This window comes from Crocuta crocuta, unplaced genomic scaffold (assembly GCF_008692635.1).
Source record: "Crocuta crocuta isolate KB4526 unplaced genomic scaffold, BGI_CrCroc_1.0 scaffold35, whole genome shotgun sequence".
Lineage (NCBI taxonomy): Eukaryota > Metazoa > Chordata > Mammalia > Carnivora > Hyaenidae > Crocuta > Crocuta crocuta.
In genome coordinates this window covers 6712180-6733679 of record NW_027530625.1, presented here as the reverse complement: position 1 = coordinate 6733679, position 21500 = coordinate 6712180, and the positions used below count along the sequence as shown (strand labels likewise).

The 21500-nt window shown below is 56.4% G+C and overlaps 1 protein-coding gene across 1 annotated transcript in view; it reads right to left on the bottom strand.

Annotated features, from left to right (window-relative positions):
- The window catches only part of HMCN2 (hemicentin 2), a 132085-nt gene that overhangs the window by 93649 nt on the left and 16936 nt on the right, over positions 1-21500 (bottom strand). Inside the window, 11 exon segments of the mRNA XM_077768469.1 lie at positions 33-128; positions 592-780; positions 8078-8227; positions 10537-10650; positions 10922-11049; positions 11529-11670; positions 12959-13231; positions 15296-15417; positions 15853-15997; positions 18602-18865; positions 21147-21267. Coding sequence (XP_077624595.1) covers positions 33-128; positions 592-780; positions 8078-8227; positions 10537-10650; positions 10922-11049; positions 11529-11670; positions 12959-13231; positions 15296-15417; positions 15853-15997; positions 18602-18865; positions 21147-21267 — 1744 coding nt within the window.

Genomic DNA, 21500 nt, shown 5'->3' with positions numbered 1-21500 from the left:
CCAAACCCCCCTCCCCAGATCCACCAGCGAACCGTGTCCAGTCACGACAAGCCGGGCCTCCGCCCGGACCTTCCCGAACACGTTTTGAGCTTCACAGACATACAGGGCCTGGTCTTCAGGGACCACACCTGCAAGGCAGAAAGAGGCAGGCCTGACCGGGGCGCCACCGCTCCAGCCCCCCACCCCCGCCCCGGGGACAGGCAGCCCTCAGCACAGCCCAGCCCTGCAGGGGTGAGGTAGGAGGGTGGAGGGAGGCAGCCAGGCCTTGGGAGGGTGGGAAGTCTCCCGCCCACCAAGCTTATCTATAGAATGGGGAAAATTTACGAATCCTGACTTCATAAAGCCGGGAGGGTTTGGGGGGTGGGGTCGGTGAGGTCACCCCGGTGCCCAGGATCCCACCCACATGACAAGCCCTCAGGCTTTTGTCATTGTCATGACTGTGGCGGGTTCAGGGCAGGAAGAGGACTGGACCAGAGTCAGCCGGCCAAACTCCGAGCCCGCGTTGGCCTCACCCACGGTCAAGGCCAGGCATCCCCGTTCTGCCCCGAGCCTTCGGGCCTGGGGAGGCACTCAGTGCCCCCAGTCCCTTACTTTCAAAGAACAGCACTCCTGAATCAGGCTGCCGGCTCCTGCTGCCCAGCCTGGGCCCCAGCGGTTGGTCATCTCCACGGCGCCAAGTGACCAGCGGGGGCGGGCGGCCCACGGCCCGGCACGCCAGGAGGGCACTCCTCCCCAGCTCCACGGTGACATCCCGCGGCAGCTCCGTCAGCCGGGGTGCATCTGCAGGGAGGTGATGGGTCGGCCGTGCCCGGTGGCTGAACCCAGCGTGCCCCCAGAGGACGGATCCCGCCGCCCGCCCCCCTCCCACTGCTGGAAGGTTCCCTTTCTCTGGACCTCACCCTCATCGACCTGGGGCTGACTCATCTCCAGGGCTCCGGGGCCAACCTGAGTTGGAAGGATCCGGCCCTGAAGAGCTCTTAGGGATGAGGCAGAGGGAGAGGCCTTTGGCGTGACGAAGCTACGGAGGCACTTCATACCCCTGCACGGGGTCACGGGAGCCCCACTATGGCTGGCCGTTCCGGGCCTGGGGGGGGGGTNATGGGGGCACCTGGTCTGCTCCTGACGGCAACATGTCCCGGTAAGCCCACCTCTGAGAGGCTGAAAATCCAACTCCAGCCACAGGCGCCCCGCTGCCTGGGCGGCTCTCCCCTCCCTCACCCTCCTCCTGGACCACAGGGAACTCCCTCTTGCACCTGTCCTGAACTTGGGCAATCATTCCCCGACCCCCGAAGGGCCAACACTGTGGGGAGATTATAGGCCACCTTCGCTCTCTTCTCTACATCTCTATTTGCCAAAATTTTGGTCACGAGTCTATAAAACTCTATCCCAAAATGAAAACATGCGTATTATAAACAAGGTGACCTTACACTTTACGATCCCAACGGGCCACTGGAGCATGAAAAGGGCCGTACTAATCATGCCCCGAGGCCCAGTCCTCAGTGAGGTCTCACCTGAGTCCTACAAAACTCCAGCAATACGCAAGAATCTATTTCCCCCAAATTTTTCCTCCACACACCCCAAAGCTCACACCCTGCCCCAGGGCCGCCGCCACCGCTAATAGCTTGTAGTGTTTCTTCTACACTTTTTTTGAAGTGTTGTCTGACGTTTATAATCAGGAGAAAATAAGTTGTTTCCCAAAACAGACTCTCGCAATCCTTTCTGCCCTCCTGCAGGCCAGGAGCAAGTCCAGCTCCACACGGGTCCAGGCCTTGCGCCCCGCAGCTCATGGACATCGGTCTCAGGTCCCCGTCCCCAGATCCATGACCAGGAAGGTCCCCCAGCCTTTTTTTTTTTTACCCCGGTCTGTAGCATCCGGCGCCACGGAAAAGCCTCCACCTCATTGTTCTGTTCGCCTCCCTCCAGAAATCTCCCCCATTTCCATCCAAATCATGACATCAAATTTCCCTCCTGGCCTAGGGATTAGGGAAGTTCCAAGGAGATAGAAACACAACTTGGAAAATTACTGCAAAGAGGACCCGACGGTCCTGGACGTGACCTCAGACGCCGCCCGCACGCCTCTCTTTCTCACTGGGGCTTGGCCACTGCCGAAGGCCAGGATCCCAGAAAGCCTCAGACAGGGCCACTGGTCCAGCAGAGCCCTGGCACTCCCAGAGCCTGCCTTCGCCGGCTCCGCCCAGCCGGACACCCCCTCCTTAGTCCCCAAACAGCCCATCTTGGTCTCCCGACTCTGGGACCTTACAAAGCACACTCTTCCCCATCCTCCTCTCAGACCTGAATGTGCCCCTGGAATGGGACCACCGACTTACAATAGTTAGCAAAGAACATGGACAAGAAGGCAGCATCTAGAAAGCCTGCGAAGTGACCAGCATGGTGACGGTGCTCTTAGAAGCCTAATTTCATCAACACCCCCAATAAGCTCATGGGTGTCGTCACAAACCTATTTTACAGATGAGGAAACTGAGGGTCCGAGAGATTAAGGAAGCTGGCAAAGGGCACAGCTCAAAGCCAATGGGAGAGGTGGGGTCAGAGCTTAGGTCTGGCTGCTGCTGAGGCCCAGGCTCTCCCCCACCGCACCCCTGTGTCCCCCTGGGGCCTCGGGAGCAGCTAGGCTGCTGGCTTCAGCCAGAGCCGCACCCGCCTCTTCCATCCTTTCTTTGGGGCGAATCCCAAAGTAGCCAAATCCCGACTCGGATCCTGCCCAGAAAAACTCTGACTCAGCCTCAGGGCACAGCCACACGCCCCTCACCCCGTTCCTCACTGGAGCCCCCAAATAAGGCAGGACCCCAGAATCCTCATATGCCAGGGCTGAAGTTCCTCTGATCACCTCCATTACAGATGGGAAACTGAGGCCCGGAGCAGGGGCAGGGCCGGCTCCGAGTCCTGCAGCATGTCGGTGGGGGCTGGGCTCCCAACCCAGTGCTCTTCCCAGGGCCTCATCAGAGAGGCTCAGCCACCTCTGCCTTCCAGGCCCCTCCTCACAGACTCTCAGGTGACCCCTGCAGTAACCCAGGGAGGGACAGTAACTGGCTCCCCCGATTGCCACAGGGGTGGCCCCTCCTGCCTCGGCCTCGGTCAGGTTTTGTCCCAGAGACCATCAGACATCGCAGCTCCACCAGGGCTCACTGGAGAGGCAGCGTGTGTTTGTGGGGGCGCAGTGTTGGGGGGGACCTGGAAGACCCAGGAAGAGAGGACAGCCCCACTGAAGGGTGCCGGCCAGCAGCCTGGGGCGGGGGGGCAGGACAGGGGCGTCCAGCCACCCCGAGGGCCGCCTCCCCCTTCTCCCTGCTTCCCCTCCTCCGCAGAGGAGTTAAGGGGTTTGGTTAACTGGGCCCAGCAGGTAGGGCCACTCCCCACCTCCAGGAATATTTGGAGGGAGCGGGGAGGTCCCCATGGATTCTAACAGCAAAGTGACCATGACAGAGGTGATGACTCTCCTTCCTCCTACTCGGCCACCAGGCTACCGGCCTAAAGGCCAAAAGCCTGGGCTGGGCCCTTGCACCGCCTCTGCATCGTGGATGAGCCCCATCACCACTCGGGGCCTCAGTTTCCCCATCCAGAAGGAGGTAACTATTTTTACTCTGCTTCCAATACCTTAAAGTTCCCGGGTTCTTCATCTTCGTGTGGAGACCCTGCATTCCACCCCCGCCCCTCCTCTCCTCTGCCTCCCCCCCAACACACACACACAGTTTCCGTGGCTCAGGGCCCTGCGGCAGGGCTGGTGGGGATGAGACAACTCAGGAAGGAGAGCTCCAGTCTGTCTTGACCTTGGCCATGAGTAGGGAGAAGGTCAGGGATCCAAAGACTACACAACAGGGCAAGGTGGGCGACGGGAGCGGCCGGCCTCAGGTCCTGCCCTGCGTGCAGAGGGAGAGCCAGGGGGTCTCTGGCGGCGTGGGCTCCGCAGCCCCCTTCCTGGGAAGGCCCCTCTGCACCTGGGCGGGGAGCCGCGCGCCCACCAGCCAGGGCTGCGGGAGGCCTCTCACGGGCCCCTTCCCTCCATAAAAAAATATTAACAGTTACATTTTCTGACCACATCCACATAAAGGCACACACGGCCCAGTCTGGATTCCTCTATATCTCTGTAGCTACCCACTTGGCTCCCTCTCATTTTAAAAGAAACTAAGATGGGGCACCTGGGTGGCTCAGTCGGTTAAGCGTCCGACTTTGGCTCAGGTCATGATCTCACGGTTCATGGGTTCGAGCCCCACGTCGGGCTCTGTGCTGACAGCTCGGAGCCTGGAGCCTGCTTCAGATTCTGTGTCTCCCTCTCCCTCTCTCTCTCAGAAATAAATAAAAGAAACTAAGATCAGCGCATTATCCTGGGCCGCGGGGTCCATGCCTGCTGTGCCTGATGGGAAAGCCACCCGGACCCCGGCCACGCCTGTCCCAGAGCCCAGCGCTGGTTCCGTCCTGCTCTCCCAGGCTGGCCACAGGCTCTTTGCACCCACCCCCTACCCAAAGCATCTGCTCTTCTCCCCTGTTCATCTGCCCGATGACCAGGGGCTTCGGGCCGGGAACGGAAAGAGGAGTGAGCATCCTCTTATCCTAAATGAGAATCCAGCAGGCGCGGATAAGAGCTCAGAGCAGCTGTTCTCAGGAAGCAGGAAAGGCACTGAATTTGGGGCGGGTCTGGCCTGCCGTGGAACCCAGGCACCAGCCACGGGACGCACCACGCCGCCTCACTGGGACCCCATCGGCAGGCGTGTTGAGTATTTATGCCATCCGAGCCCCGGGCATAGCGCGTTGTCTCATTAGATCTCTCAACAGCCCTATGAGCAAGACTCTGTGATTATCACCCCAATTCACAGATGGGGAAAGAAAGGTTCAGGGAGGTCAATGACCTGACCAAACAGGCAGCATGGACCTTGGACATGGATGCAGGACTCTAGTCTCCCGCGTCCAAGGGTAATGCACAGGTGCCTTGCAGGCGGGTCCCCCAGCGCCGGCACTCGCCTCCCTCCTTCCCAAACGCCACCAGGAAGCCAGTTCCCAGCTTAGCAGCAGGAGGTGGGCACAGCGCCCAGCCGTTCCCGGCCCTGGAAGGTTCTGCCGGCCTGGCTTGGAAGCCTGGACCACAGCTGCCATCCAGATGGGCAGGAAATACGATTTCCCACCGCTGCTGCCAGCCCTCCCCAGGCACACAGGTGCTGGGCCCCTGGCCACCCCCTCCCTGACCTAAAGGCCACAGGCCACCAGTGGCTGAGAAGCCTGCCTCTGGGCTGCCTGCCATCTCCTCCTCGGACACGGCCCTAAGGCCTACGTCTGACAGGTGAGGAACAGGACCGGAGAAATAAGGCAGCGCTGGAAAGAAACCAGACAGGAAGCAAAGGATGACTGCCTGTAACGATGCCAAGGGCAGCCCTGCTTGGGGCGCCTCCTCTGCTCCCCCAGAACCTACCGGCTGTTTAACAATGACAGCAGCACTGACCAGAACCCAGCAGGCCCCCGGCCTTTCTTGTCTCTCACTCATCCAGTGTCTCGGAGAAATTCTGCCGATGAGAACCCAAGGCTCAGAGTGGGACGGCAAGGTCCCAGCTCAGCCGGCTGGTGAGCGTCAGGAGGGAGTCCACTGGACCCCGAGTTCGGGCCTCAGCTCTGCCACTCGCCAGCTGTGTGACCTTGGGCAAGGCACTTAACCTCTCTGTGCCTTGTTTTCCCCCTCTGTAGAGGATATAATGATAGAAGCCCCCTGAAAGAGTTGTGAGGATTACATGTCTGTACACGCAACATGCGCGCAGCCAGTCCTGGTCCGTGGCAAACTTCGCAGAAGTCCCAGCTCATGTTTTGATCATTATCAGACACTAAGCCGACAGCTTTCCACACCCCGCACCCCACCCACGATGGAGCCACACAGTGCACTCCCTACAGGGAAACTCTAAGCACATCCCCCTCCTCCCAAAAAACTCTCACCACCCCTTGCAGGGCAAAGCCAGGCTCCTGGGGCTGGCGGTGGCCCACAGCAGGTAGCAACCTCCGGGGCACCCCTCACCCCCTGCTCTGTCTCGCTCCCTGGCTGGCTTCTCTCGGCATGGGGAGATCTGCACATGCTGTTCCCTTTACCTGGAACACTCTTCCCCAGCTCGCCAGCTGACTGACTGCTTCTGGGTTTGCATCCGACATCACCTCCTCCAGGAAGCCTTCCCAGCCCCCAGGGTTGGTTGGGCCCCTTCTCTGGGCACCAACAGCTCCCCATGGATACTACGTGCAAATGCTTGGTATACTGAGTGTTTCTACTCGTCTGTGTGACATCTCTGACCTTGATGCCAAGAGCAATAGGAAGGCAGATGCCGAGTCGCGCCCACCACTCTGTCCCCAGCACAGGGCCTGGCCACCTGGAGACCGTGTGCTGCAGGAATGAATGATGGAACAAAAAAATGAAGGCCCAGGGTGCCCCGAGCCTGGGAGGATCCAACCCTGGGATGAGACCAGCATCGTCAGGGCCAGAACCTCCTACTCACAGGGCTTGCTCTCCCCCTGTCCTTAGAGAGCCCCGTGGGCGTCCCACCAAGTCTAGACACGCACATTCTTGATTCTCTGTGCTTCCCCAGGACTGCTAGCACCCGGCTTCCCCACCATGGGCACGGCGAACCCCTCGGAGCCCAGTCCATCCCGGCTCGGCGCACCAAGGAGCTGTGCCCATAACTTCGAGCAATTCCCATGACCCGGGGTCCAGGCCTGGACCTTAGACGTCACGACAGTCACAGCCAAGGCCACACACCAGCCGCACGAGAACACAGACTCCCTATCTGTAAAAGGCCACAATCAGCCTTTATCAAGCACTCAAGGTGGGCCAAGTCTTGTGCTAAGCTTTCTATGCCTGATTCCACTGAAGGCTCCCGGCAACCCTCACGCCACGAGCAGCCCCATCTTACAGATGGGAAAGCTGAGGGTCAATGACTCAAGCAAAGCACATAGAGGGTAAGTGATGGAGACAAGATGGGACCTCAGGTCCCAGGGATGACGATGCCCAGACAACAATGCCTCCATGGGAGGCAGCCTCCACGACAGCCCCAGTGACCCCTATCACCTGGTAGTTGCAGGCTTGAGTAGCCCCTCCCACCCCCACGCATGAGGGTTGGTCTCTGAGACCAACAGAATCCAGTAGATGGGACTATAGGTCACTTCCAAGTCTGTGGTTGGTTATAAAGACTGTAGCTTCAGGGCACCCGGGTGGCTCAGTCGGTTAGGCGTCCGACTCTTGATTTCGGCTCAGGTCATGATCTCAGTTTCATGAGTCTGAGCTCCACATCAGGCTCTGCACTGACAGCGCAGAGCCTGCTTGGGATTCTCTCTCTCTGCCCCTCCCCTGCTCGCACTCTGTCTTTCTCAAAAATAAATAATAAGGGGCCCCTGGGGGGCTCAGTCGGTTAAGTGTCTGACTCCTGATCTCAGGTCAGGTAATGATCTCACTGTGTGTGAGTTTGAGCCCCACTGCGCTGGCAGTGCAGAGCCTGCTTGGGATTCTCTCTCTCTGCCCCTCCCCTGCTCGTGCTCTGTCTCAAAATAAATAAACATAATAATAATAAATAACTTAAAAAATTTTTTTAAAGATTGCAGCTTCCTTGTTGGATATTCTCTCCCTCCCTCTCTCTCTCTGTCTCTCTCTCTCTGCCCCTCAGCTACCTCACTCATGAGAACCCACATCAGGAGAAGCCTTCTAGAGAATCCCACATGGAGAATGAACTGAGGCTCCTGCCACCAGCCACTGGAGTGAATTCAGACGGGGCCCTCCAGCCCCAGTCAAGCCTTCAGATGAAGCAGCCCCAGCTGACGCGTTAACTGCAATCCCGTGAGACCCCCCCGAGCCACAGGCACCAGCCAAGCCACTCCCAAATCCTGACCCTCCAGAACTGCAAGGTAATAAATGCTTACTGTTTACGCGGCACAGTTTGGGGCCAATTTGTTACACAGCAAGAGGTACCGCGTCTTTGGTCCCGTGTACGCTGGATCCAGGTTATACTAATTCCACCTTGCGTTCTACACGGTAGAGCTCCCTCCTCCCTGCTCAGGGGCACGGCAAAGGGGGAGGGGCAGGTGGGGCCAGGTGCACACTCACGTCCAACCTCCAGCCGGATTTCTGCAGAGGCCTCGCCTATCTCATTGACGGCTCGACAGGTGTAGACGCCAGCATCCCTCTCCCGAGCTGCCGGGATCCGCAGCGTCCCAGAGCTGGAGCCCCCGGGACCCAAAATCATTTCAAGACCCCCTGGACCAAAGGAGAGAGCATCAGTCAGGGGCCCACGGTCACGGCGGGGGGGGGGGAGGCCGGGATGTCAGGCTGCCTGCCGAGTCCTCCTGGCCCTTGGCCCCTGTGACTGCACTAGGCTGGGGGCTGGGAGGGGTGAGGGGGGACGGGTGCTCCCTGAAGCCAGTGTGCCTGTCCTCTAAGGGGGACAGAGTTTCGGTTTTATAAGGCAAACAGAGCTCTGGTGACAGATCTCGGTGACGGTCGTACAGTGATACGAATGTACTTAAAACTACCGAACCACATCCCTAAAAAGGGTTAAGACGTAAAGTTTGTTATTTGTAATGTTACAACCATTAAAGACAATTTTTTTAAGTTGGAAAAAGGCTGCGGCCCTGTGGGGGACAGGGGGGCCGTCCCTGCGCTCTTCTGTGGACCAGGAGCGAGACCCAGCCTGTCCCCCTACATACAATGGGCTCAGCACCCACCAACTGCTTGCTTGGGCCTCCCCGCCGGGTCCCCACCCTCCACCCCAGGTCCAGACCGACTGAAGTGTGGGTCAGCTCTGGGGGGGCCCAGGGTCGCCCTGGGATGAGCACACACCCCACCCACAGCTGCCTCTCTGAGGCCTTACCCCGGGGGCGCCTCCGGAAGCCCATCCCCGGGGCTCCCTTGTTTCTTCTGCTTGCTCTCTGCATCCCGGCTCCTGCCCCTGACCAGCTCCCCTGATTCTGACCTTCCTTCTACACGTTAATTTCATTTTTTATTTTTATTGTGGTAAAACGTACGTAACAAACAACTATACCATTTTCAGTGTTCTGAGTGTCCGATTCCATGGCGTTAAGTACGTTCATGTCATGGTGTACCTGTCTCCAGAACTTTCTCGTCTTCCCAAACTGCAACTCCGCCCTCAGTAAAGCGTGACTCCCCATCCCCCCACCCCCCTGTTCATTTTTTTCAAAGGAAAAAGATTTTTAATTGTGGCCAAAAACACACAACAAAAAGGGGGGGGGGGCGCCTGGGTGGCTCAGTCAGTTAAGCGTCCGACTCTTGATTTCGGCTCAGGTGATGATCTCACGGTTCATGAGTTCAAGCCCCGCAGTGGGCTCTGTGCTGACAGTGCAAAGCCTGCTTGGGATTCTCTCTCTCTCCTTCTCTTTCTTCCCCTCCCCTGCACTCTCACTCACTCTCTCTCAAAAATAAACTTAAAAATATTCTTTTAGAAACAAAATTTACCATTGTCACTATTTTCAAGAGCACAGTTCTACGGTGCTACCTGTATTTACATTGCTGTACAACTTGAATTCCACTTCTTTTTAAGGCTGAATAATAGTCCATCGAGAAATGCCCTTTTAAAAAGGGGCCCCGGGATGGGGCTGGCTGGGTTATCGGCCAGAACATAAGATTCGAGCACTGAATAAGGAGTCCCAACGCTCGAATTCGAAGCTACTTCTGCCTGCTAGGACTCTGAGCTAACACCTGCCTGTGCCAAAGTCAAGGTGGGCTCTGGCAAGCTGCCAGACAGACGCCTCCAGGTGGAAGAGGGCAAGATGAGTGAGCGGCTGACCCTCAAGAATGAATTAGTGTCCTGCTCCTGGAAACACTGAGGCAGCAGCTCGGGCCCACGGCCCCTGCTTAGGGTTCCAGAACATTCCTGTTGGCCAAACTTCAGCCCAGTGCCCAGCACTGGGAAGAACTTCTGTGCCCATCAACTCAAAAGAGCCACAGAAAACCCTGGTACCACTGCTCCCAATTTCTTGGATAACTCGTCTCCATCCCCGTCACTAAGGACACCGCGCCCAGCCCGGGAGCCAGGCTGGTTCTAAACACTGTACACTGAACCCTCACACATCCAATCTGTCTCATTGTGTCCGTTTTCTAGAGATGGCAGCAGGCTCTGCGACACCAAGTCACCTGCCTGTTTTTCACCTAGGGGGCCAGAATTCTAATCTGAGTCTACTCTAAATTTTTTTTTAAGTTTTATTTATTTTCGAGAGAGAGAAAGAGAGACAGAGCAGGAGTGGGGGAGGGACAGAGAGAGAGAGGGAGACACAGAATCGGAAGCAGGCTCCAGGCTCTGAGCTGTCAGCACAGAGCCCAATGCGGGGCTTGAACCCATGAACAGAGAGATCACGACATGAGCCGAAGTCGGATGCTTAACTGACAGCCAAGCAGGTGCCACAATGAGTCTATGCTAAATAAATCCTGCTCCTAACCGCTGAGCCATGTGGATGCTGGGCTGGGGAGGGGGGAGGAGGGTCCCCATGGTTGTTCTGGAAAGCTGGTCCTCTGGGGGCCCCGCAGGACAGTTCCACAGACCCCTCTTGTACCTCGATACCAGACGACCCGGGGTGGGGGCACCCCAGACACATCACACACCAGCACGGCCTCGTCCCCGACGGCAGCCAGCACCACGGCATTTACAGCAGAGGCTGACGGTGGGTCTGTGTGGAAACAGATGGGGAACCTGGGACCGACCCCCAGGCTCCCTAGGGCAGTAGGGCAGCTTTCCACAGTTTGGGGGGGCAGCGAGGACAGAGGGGGAGCTGCCCTCCTTGCCTCCTCCCACGCCCCACCATCCATCACCCCAGAAAATTTTCTGACCCAGGATCTCAAATTAAAGCCAGCTACTGCTGTGTCCCCAGCTCAGTAAGGTATGTGTGGATAGGAAGAGGGGAGGGGAGAGGCTCTTCTGAGACGCCCGGGCCCAGGTACCTGTGTAGTAGAGGGTGACTGTCTCTTCGTCTGTGCCAACCTCATTAGCAGCCTGGCAGGTGTAATTCCCAGCATCCTCTGGGGCCACTCCCTGGATGATCAGCGTTCCCCGGGCATCCATACGGATTCTGGAGTCACGTCATAAAATCACATGTTCAACGGCAAAGAGCTGATTAGGTCAGGTCACACGAAGATGACCCGAGTCACCCCAATAACAAACAAATTAATAACAGCGCTAGGGACTGCCATTTCACACTGACTGCTTGCTCTGTGCCCAGCTGTGCGCCCACACTTTACAGAGACTGCCCTTTTTCATTCGCGAGGCTCAGAGAGGTAAAGCGACTTGCCCAAGGGCACACAGCCTGAAAGGCAGAGGCAGGATTCTAGCATAGGTCTGTTGGATTCTGGAACTATGGCTCCTGACCCCCCACCCCACCCCGAGCTCATACTGAGGCATTGTTATATTTCCAAAGCAATCTCGCTCCCAAGTCTCAAATGATCCCAGGAAGAAGGCAGGGCAAATGCTACCCTCTCCTCCCAACCCCATTTATAGGTAAGATGGAGACGCAAAAAGGTCCCCTGGGTCCCCTCGTCCTAGGGCCCTTACCTGCTGTCCTCCTGCAGAGCATGGCCCTCACGGCTCCAAGAGATGTGGGGTTTGGGGTACCCAGACGCTGAGCAGCTAACTCTCACCTCCATGCCCTGGGAGAAGCGCTGGGACCGGCTGTGGAGGCTGACCTGGGGGGCCTCTGCAGTTCAAAGAGTGGGCAGGTGGGGAAGGGCCTGTCTGGGCAGCTGTGCCGTCCCAGGTGCCCAGCCCTGGCCTCCACTCCATCCCTGAAGTCACAGATGGGCCAGATGTAAGAAGTGGCTGGGAGTGGCTTTCCTGGGAGCTGGGGTTGACCAGATAGCTGCCCAGGCCACACAGGGAAGATTTTCCGAAGCCCCCGGCAGAACCTCCCACTCTCTCCCTGGGGTTCTGGTCTGGGCTGAGCATCGTGGAGAGGCTTAGGGAGACAGGGAGATGCCAGGGCTGGGGGCCACGCTCGTCTCCAGTGCCCTTGAGTGGACCCCAAGGGCTGCCCAAGTGTTGGCCCCGAACTTGGGTTCTATTCACAGCAGGCTTGTCAGACTCCACAGACCTCTCCAGGCCGACTCATCCAGAAAAGGCAAACAGGCCCCTCCCACACCAGCGGCAGAGCCTCGACACGGCCTCGGAATCCTTCTCAACCCACTCCAGGCAACCGGTCAGGAGTTGCCGGGACCAGAGAACACGTTTGTTCCAATGAACTCGTTTTACACTTGTGGAAACAGCACCCCAGAGAGAAGGGTCTGACTAAACCCTGGGTGGACCCGAGGCTACATCCAGGTCCTAAAACTCCAGGATGCGTGCACTTTCCACCGCCTCGTCCACCCCCATCTGGTCAGGGCCACCCAGCCCCCGCCCAGCACTTCTGATCTCTGGACTTTCAGAGGTTTCCTGAATCCCATCCCTGCCCCACATAAGGCAATGGAGCAGATCCACGGCACAGGAGATAAACAGGACAGGAGACTGGCTTGGCCCGTACAGCAGTAGAAGTTTAGGGTAGATATTAGGATGAACTTTCCACAGCGAGAACTGCTAAACTTAGGCTAAGAGGCTACAGAATCCTCGTTCTCTGAAAATTCTGCCCCCATCAGGGGGCGGGCATTGCCTGCTGGACATGGTATCTGGGCAGGGGTGTGGATCGATGGGCTCTGGGGATAAGCACAAGGTAGTGCGGGGCACCTAGGTGGCTCAATCAGTTAAGCATCTAACTTCGTCTCAGGTCATGATCTCACAGTTCATGGGTTCAAGCCCCACATCAGGCTCTGTGCCGTCAGCCCAGAGTCTGCTTTGGATCCTCTGTCCCTCCGCGCACCCCCCTGGCCCCGCCCTGCTCGCACACTCTCTCTCTCTCAAAAATAAATAAACACGTTTTAAAAATGTCTTTTAAAAAAGCACCAGGTAGTGTGCTGAATCAGGAAGCCACACAGGAGCGACGGGAAGAGCCTCACCTCGCACCAGGAGCCACACGGACGCCCTTGTGACCCCATTGGCGTTGCTGGCCATGCACTGGTACCGTCCGCCATCGCTGGGGATGATGCCGCTGACCTCCAGGGACAGGTTGGCCAGCTGGGTGACTCTGCCCGTCGGGGCCGCCAGGACCCGCCAGTCCCGGATCCACGTGAGGTTGTAGGGGACCTCACTCAGGACCTGGCAGGACAGGATGGCGGTCTCCCCTGGGGACACGGTCACGTTGGGGGCGGAGACTAGCTGCGGTGGGGGGTCTGGACAGATAAAAAACAGAGGAGACTCTGAGGGGATGACACAGAGAAGGGACCGTCCTGCCGGCCCCGGGGGTGCCCTGAATCCAGAGCCCCGCGCTGTATCCTTCAGGATGCGTCGGCCAGCAAACATCGTGTGCTCGCCATCCCGGGGACGGCACCACCCCAAGGAGGACCTGCTTGCCCCTCGCTTCCCCACCCCCATCACACACCCAGAGAGGGCTGCATGGCATGTGTGTGCTTTCCACACAACAGCCAAGTGCAGCGTCAAACAAGATCTACACCCTGTGAGCCAATAATTCTACCAAGGGGAACGGAGCCTTGAGGGAAATAACCCTCAAGAGGGAAGGAGTGATGAACACAAAGCTGTTCTCTGTACACATAGCAGGGGCACCGTAATGGCCAAAATGTACAACAGAGGCCACTGTCCCAAAGGAGGGAAGAGCTAAGAAAACCTTGATAGGAAAAAGGGAGAAGCCACAAGATCAGAACCATCTAACCAGGGGTGTGGGCCTGAGAACCCGCAGAAAAAAGGCCGGGTCCACACAAGCTATGCGTGCCAGTGACCTGATGTCACAAAGAGCCTGTGAACTACACAGTCCCGAGAAATGATACTGTAGAAACCAGCCAGAAATAATATTTGGGAGCAAATGAGAAAATCTGGCTATGGCCAAATTAAACAGCATTAAGGTATCACTGTTCATTTTATTAGATGTGATCACAGAATCTTTATTATATGGGAAAATCTACTTTAAAAAGAGAAATGTCAGCATGCCTACAATTTAGTTTAAAATGGTTTAGCCAAGGGGCGCCTGGGTGGCTCTGTCGGCTAAGCATCCGACTCTTGATTTCATCTCAGGTTATGATCTCATAGTTGGTGAGATCGAGCCCCGCGTCAGGTTCTGTGCTGAGTGTGGAGCCTGGTTAAGACTCCCTCCCTTTCTCTCTCTCTCTCTCTCTCTCTCTCTCTCTCTCTCTTTCTGCACTCTCCTCCACTCATGGTCTTTCTCAAAAAAATTAAACATTAAAAAAATAGTTTTGCCAAAGAGCAAGAAAGCCAATGTGGTGAAATTTTAGCAATTATTAAGTCTAAGGAACGGGTGTGCCAATTTCCTTCTACTGTTCCCTCTTCCTGTCCTCATCGTTTATAAAAAGTGAAACCGTTAATTTATGCCACAGAACCGTGTTTGCAGACGTGCTATGTTGTCAGATGATAAAAAACCAGGCTGTCCTGCGTATAACCTATGTATGATACATAAAGTACTATCTCCATTTTCTTAAAGCGCACACATAGATGAAGGGCTAAGAGGGAGTAAATCAAAGTGTTATGGAGGTCATCTCTAGAATAGACTACAGACCATCCGGATCTTTTTCTGCCTGTACAAGGAGCCTGGTCAGTCTGTGGGATTAGAGGCTGCAGACTGGCTGGTCTTCCCATGGCCCTTGGGCTTTTAAGGCAGTTTAGAGTCCTAGTTTAAAAAGCAAAGCCAATGGGGCGCCTGAGTGGCTTAGTCGGTTAAGCATCCGACTTTCGCTTAGGTCATGATCTCGCGGTTCGCGGGTTCGAGCCCCGCGTCGGGCTCTGTGCTGACTGCCAGCTCGGAGCCTGGAGCCTATTTCAGAGTCTGTATCTCCCTCTCTCTCTGACCCTCCCCTGCTCACGCTGTCTCTGTCTCTCTCTCTCTCTCCTAGAAATAAATAAAAATATTTTTTAAAAAAAGGTTTAAAAAAAATAAATAAATAAAAATAAAAAGCAAAGCCAATGTCATTTCGAGATGGTCTGTGGCATCTCAAACCTTCCTGAGTTGGAGGCTGCCGTCCTGGAGGCCTTGAGGGAGGGGGACTTCCAGAGGGGAACTGGCCCTTGAACGGGCCCCGGGGGAGGAGGGTGTGACCAGAGCCGGGTTTCTCAGTCTTCCATCTAAGATCTACAGGCCGTTCCTGGGTGACCGTCTCAACGGGACGCCAGGAGGCGGCGTGGGCGGCAGACTCTGGGTGACTGACGTAGAGGGAAAATTCCGGATGGGGGTGGGGAGGGGATGCGGGGATGGGCCGGAAAGGACAGACCTGTGACCACAATCTGGGCCTTTGCTCGCCCGGTCCCAGCCCGGCTGACCGCCACACACTCGTACGCCCCTTCCTCAGTCTTGGAGGCCTGTGGGATCTCCCAGCTGCTGTTTCCCGACACCCTGTGAACACAGAACAGCTGGGGCCATACTATCACACTGACCCCCAGCCCCTGAATCCTGCCCAGAGGGGACGGATCCTCTTAGACTCGCTAAGAAGAGGCAGGCAGCGAGGACATACAACTTTTACAACATGCTGTGTGACTCTGGGCAAGTCCCTTTCCCTCTCTGAGCCCTGGGCTTTCATCCCCGAGGGGGAGGGTCTCGGAGCCCGGCCCTGCATGGGATGAGCATTCCAGAAGTTCAGGGAGCCCACAACTCCTTCACAGGGTGATGACCCAGCCGTGGTGGGAGATCTGGGACCACCCTCGCCCCCATCCCTGGCCACGCTGGGAGATGCCTGGGAAGACAGTATGAGGAGATCAAGGTCCTTCTCCCGCCACCCACATCCCTTGGACCCCTGGGGCTGGGGACGCAGAGCAGGCAGCACCCACTCACTGAAAATGCCTCTCCTCGCCCAGCCTGGCTCCGTTCCGCCGCAGCTGTAGCCTGAAGGGGAGGGTGCTGTGTACAGAGCAGGAGACCAGCAAGGGCTGATGCAGGTAACCATGGATCCTGGGGGGCATGCTGACCAGCGGGGCACCTGTAGGCAAGGTCCGGCGCTCAGGATCCCTCCCCGCCGCACCCCCCCACCGCACCCTGCCAACACAGAGACCCCAGGGATGAGCCGAGAGGCCAGGGTTCAACCCACAGCCCCACCATTTAGTGCGTCACCAAGAGCAGGTCGCTCAGTTTCCACTTCTGTAAAATGGACTTAAGCCTGATACTGACGTCACCATGCTCTCTGGGGAGCTGGTGAGAGGTGGTGCATGGAAAGCACTTGGCATGCCCCCCGGGCGTGGCAGGCCCCCTCGGGACAAGCTGGCATTGTTTCGGTGGTTCTGTAAGAGCCCCAGCGAAGACGGACCGGTCTGTGCAAACATGTTCTCCACTGCCCAGGCTGCAGAGGTTGGACCGGCCCTGAGAAACCTGATAAAATGCTCCCTAGCCCAGGCTCTCCAGGCTTCCAGACCTCTCATCTGCCTCAGTGTTCCCCAAGGATGTTGGGAGAAAGCTTTTTTTATTTAAAGATAAGCGAAGCTAGAAGCATGGCTGTGAATGCAAAGTTCACACGCATTTTTGAGATAAGAGACTTCAGTGAAATCTCACAGTTTGTGATGAGCCCCGTGGGGCTCCTGAGAGACACCGCCCCGCCCCCCTTCGCCTGACCCTGGTCTTGGGGTGACACATTCTCCTTCCTCGGCTGTGGTGGGAAGGTCTGAGAACTCGCCCCGCGGGGTCAGGCACAGCCGTCAGCGCCTCACTGGGTGATCGCGGGCGTGCGCTCAACTCTCGTCCTCCCCTCCCCCGCATCCCCACCAGAGATGCTCCGTGGGTGACACAATGCAGCAGACGTCCTCTGAGCCCAGAGCTGGGGGTGGGAGGGCGGCGGGTGACATCATTCTGCAGGCTCCCTGCCACATCCTGGGGGAGAGGGATGTCGGACCATCCAGCCACGTCCTCAGCTGTGTGCACAGCAGCCACGGCTCACCCACGCACACTGGAATCCTTGGCAAGGCCAGCTCGGGCTCTGTCTTCCAGGAGCTGAATGGGCCCAGGGACCCGAGGCCCAGCCCTCACCACCTGCTCATGTCTCCAAACCCAGAGCCTCCTCCTCTAAGCCCAGCTCCCAGCCTCCCAGACCCATCAAGTGGGGAAGGAAGCAAAACTCCAAACCACCTCCCTTCCCTCCCTGCCCTGCCAACACACACACACACACACACACACACACACACACACACACACACACACACACTTTAATCCAGAGCTGCGACAAAAACGGAAAGCCAGAGCTAAATCCTAACTCTTGGATTCATCTGAAAGAACAAGACAGAGAGAAACAGAGGCTGTTATTGCCCCTGCTGAAACCCCTTCCTGAAAATTCCTCCTCAGGGTTATAAAAGCCAAGGGACGAGGGGCCCAGGGACCACAGCAGGGGAGTGGAGGCCAGGAGGCTGAGGGATGGGGTCTCCAGCCTCCCCACCCTGCCCTAATCTACCCAACTTGGACCCTCAATGTCCTCCACCTCGCCATGGGCACCCTGGTACCCTCTCTGCATCCCCATTTGAAGTAAACAGAGGAGTCTGCTCCTTGTTAAAAGATCCCCAGCAAAGAAGACGTTGCATATCAGTGACCTCCACCTCTGTGAACTCCTCCCCCCCCACACCAAGGCCATGGCCATGTGAAAGGGGGGAGTGGGCAGGAGGAGGGAACAAAGCCCAGTCAGGAAGCTGATGGCCAGCGAACTCAGATACCCTGTGCGAGGACCAGAGGCAGAGTTAGAAAGCCAAAGGCTCAGCCTTTGAGAGCTTCTGACCCACATGCGAGACCTCAAGGACACAAGGAAACAAGCAAAAAGCCACACACACAGGAGCCAACACAACATGACCAATGACAGGACCACAAAACCGTGCCTAAAAAGATATGACACTAACAGCAGCTGCCACATTGGAGGGCCCGAGTCCACATTGTGGGCACAGCCTCAGAACACGCAAGAGCTGTCCTGTTATGCATATTAGCTCATGGAGCCCTCAGGACAACCCTGCGAGGTGGGCAGCCTCGCTTCTCCATCTGTAAAATGGGGACACATCTCAGAAGCATTCAGTGAGCTGACGCAGGTGGGTGCTTGGCTCAGGGTTATCTCATGAGAAGTGGTCAAAATGGTGACTAGGTGGGTATTACCATGATGAGGATAATGGAAGAGCAACGGACACTCACCACCCTGCCCACTGCTGTGTCTACACTGAGCACCATAACTGACACAATGAATGTTGGAGGGACATTTGGATGGATGGATGCATGCATGAGTCGGTGGGTAGATGGATATTTGGATGGATGGATGCATGGATGAGTAGGTGGGTGGATGGATGAATAGGCAGATGAATGGATGGATGTTTGGGTCAATGAAGGGCAGATGGACAGATGAATGTATGAGTGGATGCATGGGTGGATGGGCTTTGTACTAAATCCTTGACCCAACTGCTATATCTGAAGCATCTTGGTATTTAGCATAATGCATCGCAGAGCTTGATGCTCAGAGAATTTTAATGGACATTTCCTAATATCACGTAATCAGGGAAGGCTTCCAGGAAGAAATGGGTCTCCAAGTGAGTCAGGGCTCTAGCAGTGGAAAGAGCTAATCACTCACCTGGCACGACCCCACTGTAGGAAACTCCAGAGACACGGAGAAGGGGATTCCCCTCATGGTCTTTGCCCTTCACCTTGAGGTAGAAGCGTTCCTGAGGGGCGCGGAAGGGCTGTCCGCCCCAGAGCTGATGGGTGGAATCGTTGGAGAGGGGCTGCACAGGCAAAGTCAAGAGGGGCTGCCCCGAGCTGCGTGAGAGCTCCACCGAGTCTAGGCGGCCAGGTGCCCGCAGGCCCGTGGAGTTGATCACCAGGGAGATGGGCACCCCTGCAGAGGGAAGGGAGAGGAAGAAGATGCTGGCTCCCTGACCCTCCCCAAGCAGGGAACCTCAGACAATAGTCATGGTCTACTTGGCCCTCCTCACCGCCCCCCTCACCTCTTTCCTGGCCAACTAATGCTTATCCGGGTGGATAAGCAGAGGGGGCCTGCTACTGTCCGTGGTCCTGAAACGCCACTGTCCATCCAAACCACAGCCTCCGATGTTTGCATCACCCCCACTCTGCAGACCTGGGCTCTCCTGGAGTAGAGCTGGGAGGAGCATTTCTCTCCCCCCCCCCCACCTCCCATTAACTCTAGTGTTGCCTGTCATCGGGCAGCCTCTGGGACCAGCCAAGGTGAGACACGTGCTAGTTTGGGAACTGACTCCTGTCCATCCTCTCCCTGTGCTCTGCTTTCCTTTGATTTTCTTTTCTGTCTTAGTAGCAACAGATTTTTCACACTATTCCAGAAAAGACAGAGCTGGAGCTGGGTTTCTTAATTCCCTTCGTTGATTTGGGAACTCTACTCAAGTCTTTCCCTTTACAGGCAGTTATTATTATGTGTGGTTTTTTTTTTTTTTTTCCCCTCGGAGATCATAAACCAGGGAACAGAGGGTGTGGTTGGATTAAAATCTCAATGCCTTAAAACCTCTGAAGAAACATGGAACAATTGGGGCGCCTGGGTGGCTCAGTCGGTTAAGCATCTGACTTCGGCTCAGGCCATGATCTCAGTTTGTGGGTTCAAGCCCAGCGCCGGGCTCTGTGCCAACAGCTCAGAGCCTGGAGCCTGCTTTTCTGATTCTGTTTCTACCTTTCTCTCTGCACCCCCCCCCCATACTCATGCTCTGTTTCTCTCTGTCTCAATAATAAATAAACATAAAAAATTAAAAAAAAAATAAAGAAGCATGGAACAATCTGGAAAGGGCATATAAAAATCTGGAAGTCCAGATTCCTTGGAAAAATAGCATGTGTCAGTGCTGGGCTCCATTCACACGTAGCAACAATCAGCCAACAGCAGGTAGCTGCTCCCTATATGTGGCCAGTTGCTGTCCAGCTGCCCACAGCCTCCCCGACTCCCTGATACCCCAGCACTGAAGCCAAGTGCCAATCACTATTTATCATTTGCAATCGCTCTGCTGTTTCTCTCTCCTTTTTTAAAAACTGTCTTGAAAACCACATCTTTATCAAAAGCAGAAACCCAAGAAGGTCCCATGTGGCCCCCCACCTTCATTCTCTTCTAGTGGGGACCAGTCCTGGCAACCCTTCAGTTTTCAATCCCCACTCGAGCACTGCTTTTAGGAGTTCTTTTCTCTCCTGGCTCTAGAATAGGAACCAAGTTTCTCTGCCTCTCCCCCTTCGTGACACTGGGAAAAACAAACGTGAAATGAGCAAGCAGACCCCTTTCACTTTGGAGAGGTTACTGCTGGTCCCCACAACGACAATCAGGGCTGATGAGGATGACAAAAGTGAGAGCAAAGGCTCGCTCGAAAGCTCGAACGATCTTATATGCTCCGTGTTGGTCATTAGTCAGTGGTCCAGAGTTAACCTGACCTGGTCTAGACCCCTCCCCTTCTCTCTTCTGAGCTGGTCCCAGCAAAGTCCTCTGAATGGGTGCCTAGTGAGGGACCATACTTCCAAAACTATAAACGAGGACCCCTGATCTGGCCACCAGATGGTATGTTCTGGCATGGAGCTCTGACAGCCCGAGCCAAAAGCCAGGACACACAGGCAACCCCAGATCCCGGTGGGGGGCTTGTAATCAGAAAACTGATCCTGTGCCTCCAGTTCCAACATCTCCCTAGGCTCCCGACCCCCGTCAGCCTCCAGAACATTGAAACGACCATCAGGATATTCATCCCTCTGGAAAACAGTGTTCTCCTTTTCAAGTAAGCTAACAACTGACTGGCACCTGTTAGTTTATCAGACTAGCCTGAGGTTCGTGGAAAACTGAAGCAGTGGGGCTCTAGATGGACAAGTTTGGACAAAAAAAAAAAAAAAAGGAGGCGTGAAATCAGTAAAGGGGACGGCAAAAGGGGAGGCCTTTGGGGGCAGGGAGTGTGTTCTAAAGGTAAATGGTCACGGCGTCACCCGGGTGGGGACCAGTGGAGTGGGTGCCGGCCCTGGGCTCAGTTCACTGTGGTCCGAGAGAATGGCTCAAGCCAGCCCCTCCAGGGCACATTCCAGTCACACACTCATAAGCCTGCCCCCCACGGCTCCCCCAGTTCCCAAAGGCAAGCCCTGCCTCTTCAGAAGGTAGCTCTGCGCTGTCTCCAGGGTCCGGAGCACCGTACCTTGCAGGGGCCACTCAATGGTGTGGTTGAGGTCCAGAGAGGGCTGGGTGGAGAAGCCGGCTCGGAAGTCGATGTTGCTGACGCCTGTGATCCTCACCGAATGGCGACCGCTGCTGTAGATCTAGGGCAGGCCCAGGCCCACGTCACCAGGGCATCTGACTCCAGCACCCCAGCACCGGGACAGAAGGCCGCTGCCCTGCCCCCGGTGCCAGCGGCCGGAACCCCCCCACCTTTGCAGACACGTGGGTGACTTACCTACTCCCTGGGGGCCCAGCACGATGCTCCCCAAATGAAGTAGAAGAGGCCTCAGCTATGGGACTGTCCTGAGTGGGGCTCTGAAGCTCTTCTGCCCTC